This window comes from Athene noctua, chromosome Z (genome assembly GCF_965140245.1).
Source record: "Athene noctua chromosome Z, bAthNoc1.hap1.1, whole genome shotgun sequence".
Lineage (NCBI taxonomy): Eukaryota > Metazoa > Chordata > Aves > Strigiformes > Strigidae > Athene > Athene noctua.
Window position 1 is genome coordinate 20414875 of NC_134077.1, and position 26457 is coordinate 20441331.

The 26457-nt window shown below is 38.7% G+C and overlaps 2 protein-coding genes across 3 annotated transcripts in view; one reads left to right on the forward strand and one right to left on the reverse strand.

Moving 5' to 3' along the window:
- The first annotated feature begins 6850 nt into the window (after positions 1–6850).
- The window catches only part of IL31RA (interleukin 31 receptor A), a 36143-nt gene continuing 16536 nt past the window's right edge, over positions 6851–26457 (forward strand). The window contains exons 1-7 of the mRNA XM_074932497.1: positions 6851–6988; positions 15270–15351; positions 17367–17663; positions 19053–19173; positions 21306–21487; positions 22931–23082; positions 26036–26201. Coding sequence (XP_074788598.1) covers positions 15300–15351; positions 17367–17663; positions 19053–19173; positions 21306–21487; positions 22931–23082; positions 26036–26201 — 970 coding nt within the window. The 5' untranslated portion in view covers positions 6851–6988; positions 15270–15299. The remainder of the gene's footprint in view (positions 6989–15269; positions 15352–17366; positions 17664–19052; positions 19174–21305; positions 21488–22930; positions 23083–26035; positions 26202–26457) is intronic.
- Positions 15617–26457, reverse strand: part of IL6ST (interleukin 6 cytokine family signal transducer) — a 74922-nt gene continuing 64081 nt past the window's right edge. Inside the window, exons 16-17 of one of the 2 annotated variants that reach the window (XR_012635588.1) lie at positions 24038–24211; positions 15617–15718 (exon numbers count right to left, since the gene is read on the reverse strand). The gene's annotated coding sequence lies outside the window, so the exon portion shown is untranslated. The remainder of the gene's footprint in view (positions 15719–24037; positions 24212–26457) is intronic. The other variant, XR_012635589.1, reaches the window with a different exon arrangement.

Genomic DNA, 26457 nt, shown 5'->3' on the forward strand with positions numbered 1-26457 from the left:
TGTGAAGGAAGATGTGACGGGAAGGAAGTATTGCATAGTTCTGTATTCTGTAATGGGTAACGGCTTTGCGGCCTTCTTAGGAAAACACCTGATTCTTTTCTTGAGGAATAAATCCTCTCTAGAACAGAGATTGAGCAGATTCACAAATAATTACACTTAACTGTTAAGACCTTTCTGCATATATTAGATGTGAGCTTGCTGTAAAGCGTAGCAATTGGCACATTCCTTACCCCTTCTGTTAGGTTTGGACAGTTTGTAGGTCTGCCTCTAAAACTGTCAAAGTGATACAGTTGTTGCATGTTATTGTTGCTTATTCAGTGATAAAGTAGTCATAAGTTTGGCCAATGTATTGCTTTGAAACTAAGGCTATAGTCATGAATCAGTAATTTAAGTGCATGGTTTTGAGGGTGCTGCTGTTATGGAATTTTTATGTTATCCTGAAATGAATTTTAAGAAGGACATAATTACTTTTTCAGCCCTTAAATGCAGCCTTGCATGGAGGTTGATGCTAGTAGATTTCTGATAAGTTATTTACTGAAAAATTGAGTTATATATACTCAGAAATTGATAACAGTATCTGATCATTTCCTCTGTATTTTCCACACACACAAGCTAAATCCGTAGGGAATAGAAGGATACTCATGGTTTTTATTTATGTGTGATTTTGCAATGGCTTAAGTCAATGAAAGTATCCAGGCCCTGCTCTTTATATTTAGGAGAATTGAGTGATTCAGGTCATTGGCCCAGGAAAAAATCAACCTAACAAGTGATGTAGGACCAAGTTAGTTTATACAGGGTCTTGTGAGCCCAAGTACTGGCATCAGAGACAAGTCAGGAATGTCGATGAGGTAAAGGAGGGACTGGGCCAGTGCTAGCTTTTATTGGCTTGTATTGCTGTGGAATCATACCTTTTATAAACTTGTAACAATGCATCTTCATATGCAGAAGATAGTTTTAACCTGCTGCTGACAGGAAAAAAATATCCTTACAATGACAGTTTCTATTACATGGTATAGGTACATAAGTACATGTATTTGATGATCTTGTAAAGCAGTCAGAGTGTGACCCAGTTTGCAGTGTAACTTTAAAACCATGCTACTTATCTTCTATGACATTAACTTGCCTGATCTGAAGTCGCAGCAATTTTAATGTTACTGTACAAGGAAGATGTAGGTTCTGAAGCAGTTAGAATTTCCAAATGTGAATACAAACTATTATTTTTATTTGCTGTTGTGTATATCAGGAAAGCTTTTTCAAAGATGTGCTGCTGTTCTTTCAGTAGCTAGTAAATAGAAATATATGATAACATCTAAGAACTATGTTTCTAGACAAATAATTAAAATAAAAATGAAGTTATAGATTGCTACAAAACCTGACCCTGGCTACCTTTGAATTTCTGTGAAAATAAATTCATCTCAATTAGGTGGTCTTTTGCAGGCTATGTTAGCATTAGCATGAAAGTTCACTTGACAATGTAACCAACACAGACCCAGTTTAGAAACCAAACATGTAGTGTTTCTCTGCTTCCTTTCACAATTACATTACTATTACAAGTTTATAGGAAAATAAAGTTATGGCTTTGGTATTTGATACTTTGCATCAAGTGTGGGGAAAGTGCCTGGTTTTCAAGAGAATGGCTCATCAGGATCTGACTAAAGCCTTTGTAGCAGGATAGGAAAAGAAAGGAGTATTGCTGTAAGGACTGGGCAACCTGTGTGTCTTGGAGAGCCATAGGCAGAGTGGGAATAGATGGAAAAGGCAGAGTTAGGTTTGGTCTTGCTTTGGCTAGAGATCTGTGCTACCTTCTCAACATATGTCACTTCCCATGTGCATCTTGACTTCTTCTTGTCAACAGCAATGAGCAATGGTTTTTCAGGATGCTGGTGAAATGGTTAATGTGGACACAGCCAGTCTGCTTCTCCGGGTCATTACTATTTTGTCCATTCATGTAGATGTCTCTGATTGACTAATTTCTGCCTTCATTTCACTGATAATTGGTCTGGCAAGGATGTTTAGCCTAGAACTGCTTTCAGTACATAACTTCCAAATTATTTCAAATGAATTGGAAATGGCTGAACAAGTGACATGTAAATAGAGGTGTCTTACGTTTGGTTTTTTTTTTCTTCCTTGAATGAGAATCTGATCAGGTTGTCCCTTGTCATGGTTTAGGCCCAGCCAGCAACTAACACCACACCATTGCTCACTCATTTCATCCCCCTGGTGGGATAGGGAGGAGAAATTATAACAAAAGGCTTGTGGGTCAAGACAAGGACAGGGAGGGCTCACTCACCAACTCTGGTCATGGGCAAAACAGTTTTGACTTGGAGAAAAAACATCAATTAAATTTGGTACCAATCAAATCAGATTAGGATAATGAGAAATAAACCCAAACCTTAAAAACACCTTCTTCCTACCCCTTCCTACTATCTGTGCTTGGCTTTGCTCATGATTACCTCCTCCTCCCCAGCGGCTTGGGGAACAGGGGATGGGGTTGTGGTCAGTTCATCACATGTTGTCTCTGCCGCTTCTTCCTCCTTGGGGGGAGGACTCCTGACACGCTTCCTCTGCTCTGACCGGAGGTCCCTCCCACAGGATGCAGTCCTTCAGGAACAGACTGCTCCAGCATGGGCTCTCCATGGGGTCACAACCTCCTTCAGACACATCCACCTGCTCTGAGTGGGGTCCTCCATGGGCTGCAGGGGAATCTCAGCTCCAATGCCTGGAGCACCCCCTCCCCCTCCTTCTCCACAGACCTTGGTGTCTGCAGTTGTTCCTCTCATATCTCATTCCTCTCTCCACTGCAGCTTTTCCCCTCTTAAATATGTTACCACAGACATGCTACCACCCTTGTTGACTGACTTGGCCTTGGCCAGAGGTGGGTCTGACCTGGAGCTGGAGAAGCTTCTCACAGGAGCCACCCCTTTCACCCCTCCCCCACTACCAAAACCCCACCACACAAACCCAATACATCCCTGAAATTTTGAAAAGTCTTAGTTCTTTTCTTGTGTAACTCTGGCACTCAGGTATCATTGATTTTACAAGTTCTTCATCCTAACTGGATGAATCAAAAGAAAATGTACATGCAGCTTGAAATATGACAGAGTTTTTAAGTGCTCCTTGAAGTTATAGTTCTGAATGCTTGAGGATTTCTTCTATGTGTGGATGATATTTAGAAAATGTTACCATCTCATGTTTTAGTCGGTTTTGGGGTATGTCCCCACTCTTCTTAAGATATCACTGGGTCTTCAACTATTTCATGCTTAAAGCCAACTTCGCCACTTCCTGAAGTAAAATTCTCTGGTTTCCATCAAGCCTGCTTTCATTAAGACTACACAATTGATTAACTGCTGCAAGGTCAATTTGCAGACTGGCCAGTGAAAATGCACCTCATTTTTCCACTTAACTACACAATTCTCTGTTCTGTGCCAAAGTGTTTTTTTATATAGACCCACTGTAATTGCATAGTGATTATTAACTTTATAGGGTGTGGTGATACATAATACAGAAGATAGATACTTTTCAAAACTGAGCTACTGTAAGGTAGCAAATTAATATGGGATGAGGGTCAGTAGATCTGCAGTGTCCTGTCTCATCCTGTCAACAGGGACAGCGCAAATGCCTCTTTACAGGAAGGGGTAGCATCTGGGATCAGCCAGTCCCTGGAGGAGCCATCCCTTAATCACCAGCCAGAAGAGCACTGGTAGTGAGGAAGAGGCAATGAAAACCGTGAGTCTTCCTTTTGAAGGCGCTTTCTTCTCCTATGTTTCAGGAATAGCAGCTTCACTTTCCTCCCACCATCAGGAGAAGACAATTCATCCTTTTAGAGCATTCATGTGCAAACTGGATAAAAGCATCTGTAAGTGTGCATATGAAAATGCATTTTTGGCATGATTTCTATTATGCTCTAAAGTTTTCCTGTCTGCTGTGGCAAACCACTTTTGATAAATCAAATCACCCTTTTTTTGTTTGACAGTTTTCCTTTAATTAATTAATGTAATTAGTCATTACAAATGGTGGTAGCTGGAACAGCTACTGCCACTTTCATTAAGTGTTCTCTGCATCATGGAATCTCCTAAATGCTACAGCCCATTCATTCCACACCAAAACATTTAAGGTGATGGGAGCTTTAATTCAAACATGTAAGTAGTCCTGAGGCAGTCAGAAGGATTAGTCAAGGTTTTTAAAAATTAAGCACTTGCTTAACTATGTTGTTAGGTCTGGTGCAATTTTTCATCGCTTTGAAAGACTGAGCAGCTATCTTTCAGTGTCAATAAACCCAATGTATTAATCTGCCAGCACCAAGTCCAGAATGCAGGTCCATTTTTTTTTTTTTTTTAAAGGGTCTAGTTCTGCCCTTTCTTTCCTGCTTAGTAAAGAAAAAAAATTGGTATGTCAAGGAGAGTTTAAGTTACAATTTGGTTCTCTTTCTGTTAAATCACATTTATGGTTTGTGTTGCCTAGTAGTAAATAAATATTTAAAATGAAAAAATATTTTAAAATATTGGTATACATGCTGATGTATCACAATACTTCTAAATAGCAGAGGGAATTTAGAAACACCAAAGCAGTTCACAATGCAGCCTTATACTGAGGTCATGGATGAAGGGGAGATAGCAACATCATTCAGAAAATAAAAAGGGAATCAACAGGCTACCTGGCTGAATGTAATGATCAGCTAAAGAGGGCAATGGCTAAAGAGTGCTCTGAAAGTTGGAGTGGGTGCTGAGCTTGTGTGTTCCCATGGCTGCTGTGAGAGAACGAGGCATGCAAAACCACAAGCAGTATGAGCAAGTCAATGAGCCCACCAAGAGCTTCGCCTGAGACACGGTGCTTATTCTTCAGGGATTTTGCTCTAGTTGTGGTGCATATGCACAGTGAGGGTTTGAAACTGAACTTTGGAACTCGAGTACAAACCTGCTGCTTGCTAGCTACATCTGGGTGGGCTGCTTATTACTTTTTGTAATGCTCGAACTAAACAAAAAATGCATTTCCTGACTCCTCCCATTAATGAATAGCCATGAGCCAGTGAGTGAGCAGATGGGCTTTGTACTTTTGCATGTAGATTATCACATGAGAAAGCCAAGGGTTAGGAGAGCAGGAAGAGTGTGAACATCCTGCAGAAAAATAGATCTTAGAAGTGGGGAGATATTCTGGAGATGGGAGAGATATATGGAGACAAACACTGGGGCAGCCTCAGGACCTTGGCTGGTAAGGCTTGGGCCTGGTAATGGTGAGCAGCTGTGGAGCAGGGAGCCAGCACAACCTTCCCAGAGCAGTGGCTGTCTCCCTGATTGGAAGGGCTGGTGGACCTAAGCGAGTAGGTGAGATAACCAATTAGGGTGAGAGCTCAGATATCACTGGTCTTAAACCTCTTTATCCAGATCTGCAGCTCAACTTGCCTGTGATACTAGTGTGGAATAAATACATTTATTGTCTATTATGCGTGTCTTCCTAAATCAGGGTCAAGACCTCTGCGTGACATCTGTATTGATTAAGATATTAAAATGCAGTATCTGTTCCTGGAGTGTCTCCTTAGAAAGGACTGCCTGTGCTTAGTAAGAGACACATTACTGGTGACTTTGGATTTCCATTTACTAACCTTACACTATCTTCTTTAATTGCAATACTTCTCATTCCTTTTATTCCTTTTTATGTTGCTGATGGCTGCAGTTTTCTTCTAAGTCATTAATTGGAATGCATTTGTTTATCTTTAAAAGGGATCGTAATTTTAGTTGTTTCTCTCACAGTGCTGATACACGTGTGTACCTCATGCATTATTTAGGGTGAGTGCTCCTTGGTGATGGCTGTTACCTAATACACTTCTTTATGTAATTTAAAGACATTGCTGAACAGACTCATCTGCATCCAAATGTTGCTGTGTACATCATTATATAGCTGATTACTTGATGCCCTTTTAAAGTACTGTGAGATTTTAGAGAATGATAGAATAGTTTTGGTTGGAAGGCACCTTAAAGCTCAGCTAGTTTCAGCCCCCTGCCATGGGCAGGGACACCTTCCACTATCCCAGGTTGCTCAAAGCCCCGTCCAGCCTGGCCTTGGACACTGCCAGGGAGGGGGCAGCCACAGCTTCTCTGGGCAGCCTGTTCCCGTGCCTCACCGCACTCAGTGAAGAATTTCTTCCTTCCATCTAATCTAACTCTGCCCTCTTGGTTTGAAACTGTTACCCCTTGTCTTATCCCTACACCCCCTGATAAAGAGTCCCTCCCCATCTTTCCTGTAGCCCCTTTAGGTACTGGAAGGCCACTATAAGGTCTCCCTGGAGCCTTCTCTTCTCTGGGCTGAACAACCCCAACTCTCTCAGCCTGTCCTCACAGGAGAGGTGCTCCAGCTCCTGATCATCTTCATGGCCTCCTCTGGACCTGCTCGTGTTGGTGCCCCCAGAGCTGGATGGACACAGCACTGCAGGGGGCTCTCACGAGAGCGGAGTAGAGGGGGAGACTCACATCTGTGCCAGTTCACCCTAAAACTACAGCTGTGGAGTTGCCGGCTGTCCCTTCGCCGGAGACGGAGAACCGCCCGACACCTTCCGGGCGGGGCTGCGGCCGGGGCACCGCCTCACCCCCTCGCTGTTCGCCAGCCCCCCGCGGCCCCGGCGCGGCGGGAGGCAGCGGTAAGAGGTTCGGGGGGCGGTGGGGGCCGCGGTGGAGGCTTCGCCCCTCGGCGGCGGGCGGGTGCCCGAGGCGGTGTCTCGGCGGGCGGGTGGGGCCGTGCCCCCCTCCCGCGCCGGCCCCTTTCGGGGGCTCCGGCCGCGCAGCCGGGGAGGGCGGGGCGTGCCCGCGGCGGAGGGGACGCGGCGCTGCGGCACAGCCCGGGGGCAGCTGCGCGGGGCGGAGGTTTCTGTCGTTTAGAGTTACAGGAAAAAGCGTTGCTTGTGCTGAGCCTGATAACTTCCTATTTTGTTACATCCCTTCGCAGTCGCGAGGAGACGGGGGTCCCCGTTAAGCGAAACGCCCGTTCTGCGGCGGCGGTAAGTGTGAAGTTGTTGGGGGTTTTTCAGAGCGGGGCTCCTTCTGCTCATTTTTGTTAATACGGAGTTGGGAAAGTGTGAAAGTCTTCCCCGGAGCGTTACGTGCTTGCGTTCCTATCTGCAGATGTTCATCCCAGACTTGAGGCAGTGCATGCTTCGGTCTCTCCAGGCCAAGCAACTCCTTTCAGTTTCTTTCTTCCAAGTCCATGAGACGGTAAGAATTGAAGCTTCCTTTTTAGCTGATTGCGTTTGTCTCTTTCTGGGAAGAATATGATACAGATGCTTAGCAGTGGTTTTCAGTATGTAGTGGGTAAGAGCTAGTTCTCAAAATGTTTGCAGTAGATGCAGTCATCAAAGGCAGTAAAAGCTCTTTCCTAACTGCAGGCTGCTTGTGTGTGTTCACTCCAGTTTTCTCAAAGCTCTGTATCAGATTTAAATATACTGACCCCGTGCTGCTTCTATGCTTGCAGAGTTTCTGCCTCCTGGCAAAAAATTTTGTATTATGTTTGTGTACGCATCCATCATGAGTATCACCTGCATGCATTCATTCTTAAATTGGGGAAGCTGCACTGAACTTCTCGCCTGTAATGGACTGTGTGACGGTTGTCTTTTGAAGATGATTGTCAGAAATAGTTGAAATTCAATTTCTAGCTTCTTATCTGTGAATTAAGACACTGGGCAAGAGAGTGTTCTCATGCTTGCAGAAAGCGTCATGTATTGGGCAAAAGAATGGAATGGTCAGTTCAGATTTTTCTGTCAGAGGCTAATCAGTAACAGAACAAGTCTCAAGAAATAAAAATGGGGGAAAAAAGCTTTATATCATAGACGTTGCAGTATTGAATGTTAAAGATCTTGATATTTCTGTAATAACCATAAAAATCTGGTAATTTTTTGCATTATTTGGTACTTGCCAGGATCAATTTCAATTTAAAACGCCGTACTAAGACATCGCAAAACGTAGGTCCCATGGAACCTGGTTTCACAGTGCCATGCCACGTTTCACCTAGCAGTTTCAACTACAATATAAAAATATTGTTAGTGAACTTTACAGGATAGGCAGTAAACAAAAGAAAAACAGGATATATAACTTCTGTGGGAGTATCTGAACTAGCAGGGTGATATGGCAATTGTCTTATGCAGGTCAACACCAAGATAAATATATCTGAGATCAAAGAATAGAGAGGATGCTCAACAGGACAAAAAACTCTTGGAAATAAGTAATGTAAAGACGGTTTCAGATGACTGTGTTCTCAGGGAAAAACAAAAACAAAAACGGGCTAACATTTCTGCTTGGATTTACAGTAATAGGAATAGCAGGTAAGTGTCTGGTAGTGATCTTATTTATGTTCCTTTAACAAGGTACATGAGATGTTTAGCATCCAGCAGTCAAAGGTGGTAAGGAATAGGCGAAGGTTCGCTGTGCAGAGGCTTCCATGTCATCTTCTACATTCACTGTATTAATGCAATGGAGACAGTAGCCTTCTTCTGTAAATCCAGCTCTGACTATTGAGATACTGTGTCCACACTTCAGTGAAATCCTGGAGAACCTTCAAAAAAGAATGCAAGAAAATAACCAGATGAAATGGAAAACAAACCCTTTAAGGAGGACTTAATGTATACTTTTTAATTTGTATTAGATTGAGATAAATATGGAGAAGGCTATTTGATAGTGGCAGTGTAAGGAAGCTTTTTTTATCTAGCTAAGCATTTTAAAGCTGAAGATATATTTAGAGGCTTATTTGTTATGCTTGTTCAGAGAGTAATTAATTATGTTCTATTTACTAGATATGGATTCTTTATTTTTCTGTATTAGTATCAAGCTACATTTATGGAAAAATTATTTTAAAATGTCAATGAATGGCATTTTAAGTTAAAACATTAATATTCGATGTGCTGTTAAATATTGTTCTATAACAAAATTATTTATCAAAACATGTTTTGCATCTGTAACTCTAGGGTATAGTAAGCAAAATAACTGCTATCAGCAGTTATTCACTTAACTGACATTTCCTGTTCTCTGTCCTTCAGGATTTTAGAACAAAAGTATCTTATCCTTTTGTGCCTATTTTTTATATTTACAGACTGAAAGAGGAAAATGGCTTTCCTGCTTTTTCAGTTTCCAGTTGATTTGCAGCTTTTAAATTAACAGGCCATTGAACTTGATGAACACAGTCTTTATTTCTCCCCCACCCCCTTTTGGCATTTTTAAGAACAAGTTTCTGCGCTCAGAAGTTGGCACTTCATTTCAAGGAGCTCTGCTGCATGCTGCTCTTTCAGATATGTCCATAAGCTTAGTGGCTTCTCTTTTCTCAATAGCTATTGTTTGAATTTATTTAAGTGATTTTAGTAGATTATGATACCCATGTGTTTTAAGGTAGGCTGTTATAATTTCAAATTTAAATAGCTTTATTTTTCAAAAGACGGTACACCTAAGTCCTGTTTAAATCAATTTCTTTTTAAATGTAAAATTTTAAATGTTATTCATCCTGATCTGATGTTCAGCTGACTATTTTGAGCTCAGTTAAGGACTGTGCATTATGAAACCAGTGTGCCTATGATATTTCACTACAGTCTGTCATTTTTGCCATGGATGAGCTTGTCCGTACATGATTTATAGGGATTAGAGAGTTGGGAAAAGCCACTAGCTGTCCTTCACATTTATTGCTTCCAGTCGATAAACATGTCATTTTCTTCTTCTGATGTTCACTGGTAGTGCCCTTGATGGAAACCTGACCAATCCTAGAAGCTGATGCTTCTACACCCTTTTATCTAGGAAGGAGGCTGGAGTTTGTATTTGTATCGTTTGCCTGAAATGTCCTCTTTTCCTCTAGGATTTGTGTAAACACTGATGGATTTGAATCTTGGACTTCTGCAAACTGATGGTTAAGGCTTTTCCAATTCATCTGTGCATAACATCACAGTCAGGTGGCCCAGTGGGGCTGAGTGTAGGCTCAGGCTCCTGGCATTCAGCATTGGCTGGTCTCATATAGGGCAAGGTCTGGCTCACCATATGGTAGCTGGCATGGCAGAGCTGTAGCAATTGCTACTAAAGAATAAATAAAAGACAGCAATGGCTATTGAGCTTCTTTCCTCTTTCACAGTTGTTAGAAGAGTGACACACTTACTCTAGGGAAAGGTGCATGTCAGGTTTCATCAAAGATGTTAGGAATTCTTGAAGAGAACTGGGCTTATGCTTTATACAGGCTAAAGGCATACTGCCTTTCTATTTGTAGATGTTTCATGTTCTTTAGTCATGGTGTAACAGTGTGTAACTACATGTAGAATTATGTGTTAGTGTAGTTGAAAACAATCTTAGAATTGGATCTGAATGGAAAAAACTTTCCTGTCCCAAAATGGAGGAGAAGGATGATTAAGAAATAGTCCTAAATAGAGTATGGGGAAAAGTTACTTTGGGTAAGTTTTTCTTCTGACTTCTTTAAATTTTTAAACCATAGCTCTTCCAAACAACTTACATTTTAAAATGAAAATAGAAAATCAGAGGTTTTGGTATTGAGAAAGCTTTGTGTTTCATCAACTATGTTACACAATTTTTTATTTATTTAATGAGATCTTCATTGACATTGCCCAGCCCTGCGGGAAATGTGGCTTTGGTGAATCATTTTTTTAAATAGTTGAAGAAGACAGTTCTGTTCATGCTAATTGTTTAGTCATCAGAATTTAGCTTTTATATGTATCTTTAAGTGAAGCACTTATGACGTGACTTTCACTCAGGAATGTTATTTCGTCACTTTTTTATGTGCAATCTCTTAAGTAAAAAGCCAAAGAACTATTTAGTCATGTATCAATATAGCGACAACGATGGGAGGATGTAAGCAGGGTTGTAACCTGCTGAGTCACCACCCTGGTCTCTGACATGTAGTAACTAGCAGCTGGCATGTCAGATACCCAACTAGCTGCTAATTGCTATTGGAGAAGGTGGAAGAAGATGCTGCACCGCATCAGGACTGAACTAAATTAACAGCTCACAACTGGAAGAAGTGTCATGGAGGTCTCTTTCTGCAGTCCTCTCCTGTTTCACCAACTCAGATGCCTGTCAAATCATGTAGCGAGTTGCTTATGCTTGCTAATGTAATATATTTTTTGCCTAGTTTTCTGCTATTTTAGCAAGTGGAACTGACTTACTGTGTGATGGGCACTAGAAGAGTGGGTACAGGAGAAGGAGTGCTCACTGAATGTGTATGGGATCTTTGGCTGTTTAAGGTTTTTTGGTGAGTGTGTGGAACTAAAAGTTTTCAAAGGCTTTTAACTTGGCATCGTGGCCAGATTTGCTGTGCCTGATCTCTTAGCACTGGGCTCTGCTGTGGTGGAATATGCGGTGGTATGTGGTACTTTTGTCACAAGCATAATTTAAAAAATGTTTTTATGATTCTTCCAATGCTTTTGCATTCCGATCCCTTGCTAATAAAGTGTGGGATTGCTGGAGCTAGTCAAAGGAATATGGTTAAAGAAATGGTTTCCTTATTCTTTGAAATAGCTGAACTATTTTAGCTGAAATACAGCCTCTTCTGTTTCATGTACCCTCAAAAACCATGAAACAGCATACATAAAATGTCAGCAGAAACTATTAAGAGTTCTGTGAAGCTGTAAGCAAAGACAGACAGTGGGAGTGTTTGATAAACTTAACAGGTTTATTCCTATATATATATATATATATATCAGATTGTTCTTCAACTCCCTGTAGTGTTTTTGCACCCTTTGAGGTGTTCTATTCTTTAACCAAGGCCATGGTTCTGCTCATACTGTCTTTCCATTTTTCTCACAAACATACAGCAAAGATCTGTAAAATAATTTTAATTTCCAGAAGAAGGGCAGCTGCTCTCGAGTGTCCATGTCATACAAAATGTCCATTTTGCAACAGATCTTCTATTGAAACAGACTGCTAATTTTATTAAAAACATTTTGTAAATTAATTCTTTCTAGGCAGGAAGGGGCTTTGCATGTCCTGCCTGGGGAGAACCATGATCTTAAGTTTTGTTCTTGGTATTAGCTGGCTTTTTGGAGGAGTTTGGTTTTTTTGAGTTGTCCACAAAATAGGAAAACCTATCAGCACTTTTTGCTTAGAGCAGTGTAATTAAAGTTCAGTATTGACAGCTGCTCTATGGTGAAATTGCTTTTTTCTCTTTTTGCTCAGTTCTTTTATTGTTGCATATATTTGAAATGATGCTGCTGCCTGTATGATCTGGAAGCAGTTGTTTCTTGATGTAATGTAATCTTATGGTAAATTTTTACTGGTTTTTGTTACTGTGTGTTTATGATCAGTGGATCTAAGGAAAATGTCAATCACTAAGGGAAATTCTTTAGTTAGTCATGGCCATAATACATAGAACTTGTATTCTTGGTGGTTGCAGGTAAGTGGAAAGCCTGTGTTTTGAACTATTGATTTTATTTCATGAAGTCTTTACAATACATAATATGCAGTGGGCTTTTATTACATGTTGCTAGCAGTTGTCTACAGGAAAGAAAGAATAGAGCTTTATTATTATGTTGAGTGCCTTAAGCTTTTTCCTGTAAACAATTGTACATATGCTTATCTTCCCACACAGAAGATTTGGTATTCTCATGAATAAGTGTATCCTCCAAGATTAAAGCCATATTCATAGAGCTGTTGCAAAAACATTTTATTTAATAAATAAAATTTTAAAAATTGTTTGCTTTTAATAGTTTTTTAAAAAATGCTTATGCCAGCGTAGCATCTGTAACTCATTGTCTTTGGCTGACCATTCCTCCTTTGTCAGATAGTTTTGATTAGGCACATAATTTTGAAGTGCTATTTGTTATTTTGCTTGGTTTTGTTGATGTTGATAATCATCTCTGAAGCATGTTGATTTTCTGCAACTACTAGTCTCCTAGCTGATGAAGTACTGACTTACATTTGTGTTCACCACGGTATAGCAATCATTGGTACGTGTTCCTATGAAGTCAGCAAAGCCTTTTTTAAAGTCATTGTTATGATTTTTCTTTATTTTTGAATGGAATGTAGTTTTCTTGTAGCTGTGACGTTGGGACTGATTCTTTTACTTTGGTATCTTTCTTAAACTTTAAAAAAATATAGTAAGAATAAATACACACTTTTGTTCTTTAAAAATAAATTTTTAGCTTTAACAGAGTGGAACTTCTAGTATGTCATCAACATTGCTATGGACTATATTAATACTAAATTTTAAAAATAACTATCCAAATATTTTTAAATCTGCATCTGTTTTTAATTCTGCATCTACTGATGCAGAATACTTGGAATGTTGCTTAAGGTTCTTGGTTTTTATTGCTGTCAGTAGCGTAATTTGTCTTTACTGCTTTGAGAACAAGAACTTAGACCTTAGGTAATTAAGTAGTAGTAGATTCTCTTCTTGTAACTGCTTTTTTTCTGGTTCGTACAGATCTTGCTACAGCTCTATTTTAGGCATGTGTCACTGGGCAAACTCCTCCCTCATGTCTCTTTATCCCGTGTGTCCTTTTCATTTTTTTTTTCTCCTGTTTTGCACTGTCATAGCCTAAAAGTTTATAAAATGCTTTCTAAGACAGACTGAAAATAATGTTCACGATGAGTTCTGTCAGAAACTGAGCATAAATAATTTTTTTACTTTCTTAGATTACTGTAAAACTTTATTTTGTGGCAAAACCAAGAAGTTTGTGTGAAAGGGACCATAATGTAGGGCTATAGATCCTGGTCCCAAAGAGTGACCTGGTGCACACCTGCTTCCTAGCACTGTCGGGGCCTGTGGGAGGAGGAGATGCTTTGTATGGTGTGAAAGCTGTTGGTGTACCTGTTCTAGGGAGATAGCACTTGTCTCCTACCTGGACCCCTCGTGACATACAGGTTTGCATGGAAAGCTGAAATTCCAGCAGCTCGCTCCTCAGATAAATCTGAAAACAGGGACCCTAACTAACTGCAGCAATAGTAATACCCACGTTTTACTTACGAACATAGCACCTATGGTCCAGTAAGTAGGAATATTGGGCCCTAGGCCCTCATATGCTGAAGGGGATCTGAAACTATTTTGTACGGGCAGATTTTCTACTTATTAGGCAAATGAGTCATCTGGGTTGCATCATATTCTGTCCTTCCTGTTGAAGTTGGGCCGCTTCACAGACAGAGGTTGTTAGAGACACAGACACGCTGATTGAAGTGTGGGCTGGATGAGCAGACAGTGATGTGGATTGAAAACTGTCTGAACTAATGGGCCCAGAGGGTGGTGATCAGTGGCACAAAGTCTAGTTGGAGGCCAGTGAATAGTGGTGTAGCCCAGGGGACTGGGACTGGGTCCAGTCTTGTTTATCATCTTCATTAATGATATGGATGATGGGGCGGAGCATACCTAGCAAGTATGCTCATGGCAAAATTGGGAGAAGTGGCTGATGTGCCAGAGGGTTGTGCTGCCATCCAGAGGGGCCTTGGCATGCTGGAGAAATGACCTGCCAGGAACCTCATGGAGTTTGACAAGGAGAAGTGCCGGATCCGGCACCTGGGAAGGACCAACAACATGGGTACAGACAGGGGGCTGACCAGGTGGAGGGCTGCTTTGCAGAGAAAGCCCTGGGAGTCCTGATGGCACCAGGTAGAATGTGAGCCAGCAATGTGCCCTTGTGGCGAAGAAAGCTAGTGGTATCCTAGGCTGCGTTAGGAGTGTAACCAACAGCTCAAGGGAGGTGATCCTGCCTCTCTGCTTGGCACTGGTGAGGCCACACTTGGAGTATTGTGTCCAGTTGTCTGCCTTTGCAGAGTGTCCTCAAGTCTGGTGCCTGGGACACTTAGCTGGAATAACAAAAATATGTGAATTCACCCTCTCTTGGGTGGACGATGACCTGGGACTGTTGCCCACTTCCTGAACAATTTTTTTTTATTAGGTGGAGATGCACAAGAGATGTGGAACATTCCTTCTCCTGCAACAGACTTACTTTTCAAAATAGTTCACTCTGTGAACTATATCTGCTCAGAAGATGGCTAGGCATCTGGATTTCAAGTGGAAGTAGATATATTTCTTACCAATTCTTTACAGGGTCCTCAGAAGGTAAGGTACTTAGGTGAATTGGATTGCCCTCTGAAGGATTTCAGGTGTACTTACCTCTCTCTTTATAGAAGATGTATGCACTTACCTTAGGAAAACTGCATCAAGTTTCTCCCGTTGTATAGGAAAGTAACACTTAGACAAAGCAATATTTAACTTGAATACATGTGAGAAAAGCTGAATAACATTTTAAAGTCATACACAAATGCTTACCAAGTATTTACTTGTAGTATTTTATTTTTATTTTATGACAGCATTTCCTGCCTGTAGTCACTGAAAAGGAAATGTGCAACTGTTTGATTTGGATGTTCATCCTGCTCTGCAGCTCTGTAGCAGGTATGTTTCTTGATTAGCACCTGTCTTATCCCAAGAAAGTTTTCCAAAATGTGACCTTCTCCAAATGAAATTTGGAAGAGTTCTGAAAATGATAAAAATGTGTTTGAAAAACAGAAGTTAGTAGGTGATTGACTAAATAGTGTACGGTATAGGGAGAAAACCTGATTTGGCACTCATGATGTCCTTTTGACCAATAGCCTGAATTTATTTTCTTTTGTATTTAAAGTATTAAGAAAAAAAAAAAGTATTTTAAAACTTACTTTGTTAACTTTTTCCCTGTTGCACAGGATATAGACAGGGAATCTGGATGTGGAAGGCATAGTTCAGTTCTAGTTGGGTTGTAAAGGCTGGTAACTTTGGAGATCTGCTGATGGAACAAATTAATGTTTATGTAATACGTGAACACATAAAATGCAGTAAATGTCTTCTGCAGTTAGAGAGTTTTAAGTCAAATATGACCTATTCAGAGATTCATGCAATGGCTACTGATGTTCTCATTCCTGATTTTAAAAGTCATCTCAGAATGTGTGAGATTACTTTTTTTTTTTTTTTTTAAATGTGGTAGCTCCACAGTCGGTTTAAGCCAGCACAGGTAACTGCTGAAGCTGGAAAAGCAGGTAGTTCTGCACTCCATCTGCCTCTCATCTCCCTCTCCTTCTGCTGGAGCACATGTTTGTGTGTCTAGTTCTGAAGTGGTGAGGAATCTGATTTGGACAGAGGATGATGTTATTTTTTGTCAATCTTTTGTTTTTCATCTGTATCAGTTTCCTTTTGGTTTAAGCAGGTGCTTCTGGCACGCAAAGGGGATAACAGCAGTGAATGAGTGGTTGAGGATTAAAAATGCTTCTTGTGACAACACTGCCGCTTTAACCTGATTAAGTCCAATAGTATAGCTTAGAATAGGAAATCACAAGTACAGATCGAAATAATGACTTAGTGACAATAGTTGAAAGTTCGTGTGCAATTTATCACATACAACTTAACATACAACAGTAATTTATCATGTAATGGTATTTGGGATCATGAAAGTAGGGACCATATGTTTGTAGAAGCTTGAACAGTAAGTGAAACAGTACAGGTAGTTGTTTACAACTGATACACAGTAAAAGTTGTGCAGTAGAGTGTAAAATAGCCATTAGTGTGACTTTGAGACATAAATTACTTTGAAACAAAAATAACACAAAAAGAAACATAGAAAGCAATTTAAAGTTAATACACCCGAAAAGGGGAGAATTAGCAGAGAACAAGGAAGAAAGTTTAATATTTGATTCCCTTTCATTTCTACATTCTGGCAAAAAATTCTATCTGTAAAAGTTGGGATTTTTTAAAATTTTATTTAACAGATTTATTTATGAAATTTAGCTTCAAGAAATAAGTAGCAGCAAAAAAACCTTCCAGCTAGCTCCTTGCAATACTCTAATGGGTGATTCTTTATGTTTGATAACTTTGTTGCTGAATTAATTAATGGAGCCTACTTCTGTATTTTGCTTTTACATGCATTTTACATACAATTTCTGTACTGTATCTGGGAATATAAATTCTATGAGGGTTAAAAGTACTAATGAGATAGTGAAATACAGTGCAGTTTAGTTGCAAATTTTAAGCTTACCAGTTTGATGTATTTTATGATATAATAACTAGTAATGATAACATCTAAACAGTATGCATACCTTTTACATATAGGAATTTTTTTTAAGACATTTAAAAGACGAGTCCCTCTTCTTCATTTTCAGCTATTAAAAAAACACTTGAGTTGAAATTTCTTCATTATTTCTGGGAAGGTGTAGAAACAGCATTCTTATATAATACCTATGGTAATATACTAATAAAGGTGAACTGAGTTTCCAAGCAGCAGTATCTGATTCAAGTGACTAATTGGGCATTTTATTTGAACTCCGTATGAAAAAAAAAAAAAAAAAAATCAAATGATTTGTACACAGCCAAATAACTTACAGTTTTTCCACTGGTATTTAAAAAGGAATTAGGTTATGTGATATCTTTGATTTTATTTTTAGATGAAAACTCTATCAGAGATGCTGACATTTTTCCTTCATCTCCTGAAATTGAAAGAGGATCCACCCTGAAACTCTTTTGTGTTCTTGGAAAACGCTACACACCTCACAGAAATGCAAGCCATATCATCTGGAAATTGAATCATGAATTAATTGCTCAGGAAAACTATAGCATTGTGAACGAGACTGTATCTAGTGTAACCATCCGTAATTTCACTTACAGCAAAGCTCATGTGAAATGTTTCACTAAGTACTTGGGCAAGGAACAACTTTTGGTTCACACTGAAGTTAAATCTGGCTGTAAGTAGAAATGCAGAAAAATGAATTGTAATATTTTTTAATAACTTAGTGTAAAAATTTACTTTTAAAACAACTGCTTTTTTCTGTTGTATTCTTAGCTTGTGGCGTTGTAAGACACTTGTATTAAAGTATCTCCTTTTTTTTCTGAAATAAAACATGAAATCACAGGCATTCCTTACTGACACTGGTCTGTAACCTCTCTGACCCTGACTTTTGGCCAGCTGAAGTGAGTGGAGGTTTTCTGTTGAATTCAGAGGGTACTGAGTCTGTCCTTTTTGTTATGTCTTTTGTCTAGCCTAGCCAACTTTAGCTTTCTCCAGGGGGGATTTCCTCTCTAATCCTCCGTTCCAAAGAAACTATAATTACAGTCTTCTATGGAGAAGGTTATGTGATAAGTATGTATATAAATTCTCTAATTTATTGAATGGATTAAGTCCAGATTATACTAACCTATGCCTAGGGGTGCCATTCTACTAAAGAAACAATAAGTACAGAAAAATACATCTGTGGAATAAAACCCAGCCTGTCTATGAAGTTTGGAGTGCCACAAGCTTGTCGATAAAAGAAAGATCTTTTGAGTGTCACAATAGGTGGGACAGAAAGGTACTATTTTGGAGAGAGGGCTCTTCTAACTAGTGTATTTGGCTGGGTGCAGTTCTCTTCCTTTCAGCTCCAGTTTCTTTTAGTGAGTGAAGAAGTCTGATTTTAACAAAGAAGTCTTTGAGGGTGTTACATGTTTATGGATGACTTCAGGCTATAGAGATTGCAGAGGATTGTTTCCTTTCTGCTGATAAGATAAAGAGAGTTGAGAATTAGTGATCTCTTCAAGGTCATATAGATCTGTTTCTTAGGAAGTTGTCATCTGTACTCTTGAGGTCTTGCAGGCTCCTCAGATGAGGGGTTCTCATAAGGTATGTGGTTAGACATTCTGGGAAGGAACCAAGAGGAGTTATCTTTCAGAGAATGCCTTTTCCTGAACTTCTGTGCTGTTTCTTTGTTTTCCATTTACACTCTGGACTGGCCTTGAGCTACAGGCATGTTGCAGGGGGTATACTTAGAAGTTCAGGACAATGTATGTAGTGATACACAAGTTATGTATGTAGTGAGATACAAGAGAGTTGATGAGCTACTGCAAAAATACCTTCAGGCCCACTTATTTAAGTATTTCTAAGTATTTGGAGAAAATCTCCCTGTCTCCCTACAGGACAAAAAAGTGGTTTTGACTGTGGGTTTGTGAGGAGTTTTGAGGGCAGTAAAAAATTAAGTGCTGTGCCATACATTTAGTGAAGTTTGCCATAATCTGCTTTTTGACCAACAAAATCAGTGGTACTTTAAAGTTACTTATTTTTACTGGACTTCTTTTTCTTTTTTCAACCTTTGTCCTTGTAGTTCCACCAGACACACCAGGAAATATTTCCTGCATTTATTACTTTAATGCTGAACTTACCTGCACCTGGACTTCAGGAAGAGAAACAAATCTTACGACAAACTATACTCTTTACCGAAAAGTGTAAGTATAAGATGTATTTGGAACAGGCTTGCTGGGGTGAGACCACCCTTCCCCTCAAATCCTGACTTTAAACAGAAGAAAACCTGGAACCATCATGTTCAGAGTCATGGCATTTCCTCAGTTAGTTCAACTAATTGGGGGTTAGTAATTGTTGAAAAGTGTTACGATCTGATACCTTTTTAGTATGATGTATAAAGGTAACGGGCATTCTCAACCTAGTCTTCAGCAGAGAAATGTTTACATCAGAATTGATACTCACTTGCTTCCTTGAAGTAGCATTACTAACGAGATCAGAAGCTAAGTGAGCCTAGGTACAGATGGAGAATGGAGGCTCCCACTTCGTGGGAGTGTTATCCAGAAACGTCTGCATAACTAGCTATCCTCATTTTGGATGGTTAAAAAAGATTACTTCCTCTTCTACTTAATAGTTTGAACCAAGCATTTTTTTAAAGCCCCTGTTACTCTGCTTGATGCAAGTAGGGTTTAACCTATGGACCTTTGAAGTCATGAGGCTTGAGTGAAAAAAATACAGAGTTAGTTGTCCTTTTTGGATTGTGCACATCTGAGGATTTGTATTTACAAATATGAATTATGTAGTTCATGCTTTTTAGCGTTTTTGTGACCCCATTATAGAAGCATAAATACTTGATTCTTTCAACTTCCATTACATTTTAAATAGCTTAGGAGCCTACCTTTTCATAAGTTAACTGTGAAAATGGTGGAATCAGTGTTGTTCCAAGGGAGATCTCTGATAAAATTTTGAAAGTGATAGCACAGATTTTGTCCCAAATATACTTGCCAGTCTGTTCTTCATAATAGTGCTGCTTGTAGTGCTCTTTATCAGCCTAATCAAGACTCTAGGTAATATGATTTCATGAAGAGTTTTCTAAAATGTCTAAAATTATTAAGAACAGGAAGGAATTCAGACTTCAAAGGAGACATTTTCTTATTTGTAAATTATGCTAGCATATCGTGTCTTTCTTATTTAAGTGGTAGATCAGGAAACATCTTTAATTTTATCTCCATTTTCAGCTTCCACCTTCATTAGGTGGACCTTTCTTACTTCTAGTGTTTCTGCATTTTATAACTTACCCGATCTTGTGAAACCATAAACTAGAACAGCTATTGAAACTGTTTCAATATTGTTCCTTCCTGTACCAGCGCAAATTCTTCTTTAATCACAGAGTGAATTTGATTGTGTAGATATTTCCAGTAAAATCTAGTCATTAATTTTAATCCAGATAACTCTTCAACTGAGTTTACCATATGACTACAAAAGCGCTGGTACAAGGGGGCCAAGAGCGATGAATGAAAACAAACAGCTGTGCATATTAGGGAAAGCAGGACTACTTCCTTTTGCAGCAGTTGTAGGCTTACACTAGCTTAAAAATGTTCATGCAATACCAGCCGAAAACTGTTTTTTGAGTTACACAAATGATCTGCTTGCTTACTACATAATAGGAAATATTTAACACAGGTCCCATATATGAATTTTTATTTGTTGAAGAATTTCTCTGTGTATCAGTAAAATGAAACAAATTTTGATAGTTTTGCATCTCACACTACTAACTATGAAAGTATATGCTGTAAAGACAGCACATTATCAGTGTGTTCTTTCAAGAAAATCTGTCAGAATTCTATTACCTTGTAATAGCTTGGCAGTGGTACAGTTTGGCTTTTCTTTTTTCTATATTTAAAAGAGGAATAAAAGCTTATTTATCACATAATTCCATGTGGCATGTGATTCTATCTATCCATATTTTTAAAAGAGGTTTTGTGTGGGGTTACATGATTTCACTTCTCTTTGTGGTTTTAATCTAAAATAATAATAGAATGTGGATGCCCCATTAAGGCATTTTTATTCCTCATTACTGCTCCTGTAAAGTTGTCTTACTAATTGCAATTAAAAGTAATTGAGTCTGTGCAGGCTGTTTATATGCATTTGCAGGAGCAATGCAATTAGTAAAGAGAACTTGTTTGCACAAACATATCATCTGAGGAGATGCTAAAAATGTTCTGCAATCTCAGAAACATGTAAATAATAATTAAATAGTAACCCAACAGTCAGTCTGAGTTATTCTAAAGAAAATCCTCTAATTTATAACTCCTTTTGTTTTTCTCTTGTTTTTTAGGATGACAGAAGAAAGGGTGACTCTTCCAAATATAAGGAACTCCTGTCAAAGCAAAACAGAGTCATGTTCATTTTATTATCCAGATGTTTCCTACAGTAGTTCTTTTTGTTTTCAGGTGAAAGCTGAAAATGTTTTGGGTGAAGCTTCATCAGATTGTGTTCCTATACCTATGGAAAAAATTGGTAATTAAAGAGTTAACTAAAGATAAATCTGTACATTGAGCTGACTGCAGCCTTCCCAATTCTTTTTCCCTATCTGCAGCATACAAGTTAGACAACTCTGAAACAAATTGTGTAACCAAAGTTGGCTGACATAGAAGAAAATAGTGAACAAATAATGTTTTGATGTAATAGTTTTGAAACTATTATTTGGGTTTCATTTAGTTTTAAATAGGTTTCAGTTTTGAAGCACCATCTAATTTTAATTGTTTGCTAAGATTATGAAGTCTCTGAAATTAGGTTTAGGGTTTGATAAAAGTTTTGGCCTTCCCAATTTTTTTCATCAAAGTTTGGATGCTTCCAATTTAGTTGAAGCAAGTCTCTTGTTATGTTTTAATTAATTGTGTTATTAAATGTTTTAATTAATAGCCTTTCCATGTAAAATTCTTCAATCTGATTAGTGGTACAGCAGCAATTTTCAACAATTTCTTGGTCTTACCTAGAGGTGGTGAAAAATGATATGTGGTGTATTCATACTATGAAGTATCTAACTACAATATTTTTAAAGCTAATGTCTGACATATCCATTATAAATTACTAAGTTTTTAATTATTAACAAGTAAAGGCCATATACTAAATTTTCCTGTCAAACAAAGCGGTACCTGAACTGTGCTTTTGTGTTTTTGAGTGGTAGTAGATGTCAGTGCAGTATCTGATTGTAAATGAATAGTGATATTATAATTCCTGCAGGTCCCCCCATCATTTAATCTGCTATTCTACTTTCTGGTTAGGAATGTTAAAACCCCACCTGTTCTGCAGTTCCCAGGAGCAATAATAATATTTTGTCTACCTCTTCTCCCTCTGTGCTGTGCTGCATTTTTCTCCGTTGATTTTGGTGTAGTTCGTCACCAACTGCTTTAACTGAGTGTTTTTGCTGCAGCACTCCCTCAGCTCTCCAGCCACATGCTCCTTTATTCCCTGTGTTCAGACCTGCTGTGGCTTCTCATTACTTATAATATCCTCTGTAACAGCAATCTCATTTCTCAGTGCTAATCCATTATTTTCTCATCATCTCCTTCACACTGGCCTCCCCCTCAAATATTTTTCAACTGAATTCTTCCCTCATCTGCAGTTTGGACTTGACTTTAGCATCCCTGCTGTGCTTTGTGTCTTTTCCCTGCTGTTGTGTCTGAGTAGTATTTTTCAGTGCTGATACAGATGAAAAAAATCTCTGCACATCTGTTTGAGAGCAGGTTTGTCAGCATTAAATCAGTTACGTGTGCAATCTCTCTTATAGATAATTTCCCATATGTAGAGTTACATTTATAAAAGAGACCATCATGTGAATACTTTGATAGGATATATGTTACTGGGATAATAAACTTCTTGGAACACACATAGATGGAGAAATTCTGAACTTTTAAAGAAGCATTTTCCCTTGTTAATGTTTTTGTTTCTCTGTTCTAGAGAAATTTGAACCTCCTGAAATACTTTCAGTTAAAAAAATAACTGGTATAAAGCAGTTGCTTACAGTAACCTGGAAAATGCCTGAGAAGATTATCCCATCACAAGATATAATTTGCCAGGTTCAATACAGAAACATGTATTCAAACTCTTCGGTAAGCTACATAATTTTTTTTCTGAATATTAGCTTCTTTGTGACTAATTTTTTCATGTTATAAAAGGCTAAATAGAAAAAAGTGATAAATAGTTGGAAATAATGTTTAAAACCATGTTGTTTTAGTGGAGCATAATTAGGTATGCATGATCTTAAGATCATGGTTCTGAGGTCTAGAATGAATCGTTCTCTTCTTTTTGGATAGTGTCTGTTTTGGTACATACCATACTTCTGAATGTATTTCTGTGAAAGTCTAAGGGATGACCTTGGGCTGAGGGATTACACATGCGGTTAGTCAAGTTGCATTTTGGTGTTGAAAAGAGCATGTACTCCCAACCACGGAAATTGAATCAGATGAAGATGGACTAATGATAACGTTAGTTTTCAAGTGAATTAAAATACAAATTTTGCAAGATGCAAAACAAGGGAAGCTGTGTGTCTGAGTTTGTCTTTCTGATATTTAAGTGGAACTGTTATAGAAAAAACAGTATTTAGTCATTTGCTTATCTCAGATGGCCTATTCCGATGCTCCTCAGTATGGCAGGGATTCTGTTTTCAGTCTTACTGCTTTCTCCTTTAAATTTAAGAATAAGCTACATTGCTTGGCTTGGTTTTTTTAAGCTCATTAAACTGAGAGGTCTGCTTTGACCTTACTGTTTTATACATTAATTGTGTAATTCTGGGAGAGAAGAATTAATCGGGGTAACTAACAGTAGTGTCCTTAGAGCTTTAAAGAAGACATTGGCTTCCTCCTCACATTCTCATGGCTAGCATCTTTACTGTAGATAAGACAAAGTACTTGTTGGATTCAGGATGCAGTATTCGGGTTGATCTGATGGACAGTATGGTTCAAGTCCACTCAGGATATTAGAAACTGAACTAATATTTATTTAAAAGACCTGTTCAAGATGTTTACCCCTTTGGAGTCAAGATGCTGGTGTCTTTGTGATACTTACATGCATATGAGATCCTTCCCAAATGTTGAAAGCATTCACTTTTTGCAAAGTTTCAGCATTACTGTGCATTTGTCAGCACCTGCATCAGAAATCACCTGTCTGCTTTTTCACTATCAAATACAGTCTATGTCCTTTTTCTTCCTCAGAATTTGCTTGCATTTTTCCACAGACTTTCTAGAGAAAAAATAGTAGCCATGATCAGTAAAGACAAATATCCAGTGAGTTTAGTTCTGTAGGTTCTTAGATAGGCGTGATTCAGTTTTGTCTGTAGCCAGTCTAGTAGCAGTGGCCAACAAAGACAGCCTCAAGCCGTCAGTTAGACATAAGGAGCTCTTTTTCTGTCTTGTCAGCACGTATACGCAACGCCCCCCCCCCCCAACTGTTTGAACAAATGACAGATATTTTCTTGACCTTTTAAGTCTGCCTACCAAAACAGTCTAAATAGTTTGCTGTGAACTGTTTTTACTGAGTGAAAAACAGATGACCTATTTTTCTACTTCCATATACTAAGTTTCTAGTTATAATTAAATATTGTTAACAGCTTTTTGTCAAGTAACTAAAAGCTAGTCTGGAGTGTCTACAGTTCTGTGTCGGCTTCTGCAGGGGTTTGATAATAGTTCTGAAGCCCTTTTTAAGGTTGGCTAAAGAGTCTGTCACCTAGCAGTGGTTTGTAGATCCCTGAATTTCTTCTTGTAGAAGCAGTTTTCTAGTTTTGACAATGAGTTTCTTGAGATCAGAATGGACTGAAGTTCTCGGTTTCATTAGGCAGTGCACTTCCCATTATGTTGTTCAAAGGAGTGGGTGTCTCCATTTTGTGTTCTTATAGTTTGATTTACTTTTCTTTGGGACGTTCAACTGGTGGAAGACAAGAATTTCTTTACAGGTTTTTGCCCTGTTGTTGTACATCTACGTTGACATACTACTTCAGTTTAGGTCCTGAGAGGGAATCTTCCTTATTATAAAACTTGCCTTTGCTGACCTTGTTATAATTTAATTAGCTGGAACGTTTATTTTATCATCTTTCAGTTTCAGTCATCTGACACTTAAGAGGAGTTGTTAATTATTAATTTTTGTAGTTTGGAAGAGAAAACATTAATGCTGGTGTAGTGATTATATCAATCCTTCTGTCCACAAACACTGAAATCTTTCTACTGTTCCTGCAGTTTTCTTCCTTTTGTCAGACCAGTTGAGTTCATGCATCAATTCCAAATCCTGGTTTTCATGTTTTCTTTCACATTTTGTTTTGAAAGAACAATCTAGCTTCTGATTTCCATCATTACAATGTGAGTGGGCTCCTTTTAAGATGAGGAAATTACTCACCTTGTCATTGCTTTTCTAAGAAGATACTGCATCAGTTATTTCTCGTACTCTTGTCTTCCTTCAACTTCTTAAAGGCTTCATCTTTTTTTCCTCTGGGTACCAGAATTTTTTGTGTTTTCGTTGATCTTTTCATTTTAATGATATGCTGATAATCTTTGGGATGGCCTACAGCTACACTGTTATATGTCTAGAGCTAGAAGACCCTCTAACTCTGAAAAGAAACTGAGTACCCATCTGGCTCACAAGCTGCAGATGATCACTGCTTCCCCAGGGATGCTTCTGCTGTGAAGTGGATGGAGGTGTATCCAGGACTTTATGGTGATATTTGCTTGAGAAATACCCTGTTGCTTCCCACCAGTGGGAACTGCAGTCATTCAGGACCTCCTGTGCCAGCATAGCTGCTCTAGAATCACATGTGAGCTGCACATAGTTCAAGCCACAGGTCGGTCAGTACAGACCTAATTTTGGCTGGCTCAAGTTCTTCAGACTCTGGAGTTTTACAGGAAGAATGAAGATACTACACAGAAAAATGAAATATGAAACAAGTAATTGTGAGTTTAAGAGGAGTGAGGTGGGACACATGAAAACTACATCCTTTGTGTCTTTTTTTAAAAACTAAGTCAAATGTCTGCATGTGAATTTATAGTAAATAATTTTTGTTCATGTATCTACTTTCAGGAAATTGTCACTGTCCCACTGAATTCTGCAGAGAAAACAGGATCATGTAATCTCACAGGTCTGTGGGACTCAACAGAATATTTGGTTGCCATTCGGTGTATCAGTGTTGTGTCAGTATTCTGGAGTGAATGGAGTAGAGGGAAAACAGCAAGCACAGAAGAGAAAGGTGGGGTAACTATTTAGTAAGTTTTTCTTTGGTTACACTTTGAGGCATTAGGGTTTAATAATGGAAAACTGGATTTTCAGCATATTTTCAGTCTGTTGAATTTAGAATTCTTTTGTTTAAACAAAACACATATTTTGTTTAAATAGAGAGAGAACTGAAAGACAAGAGCAAGGACTGGAGGAGATTTGAGAGGTGGTACAAGCAACATAGGGCTAAGGAAGAAAATGGGTGAATAGACAGTGAAAGGAGGAAAAAT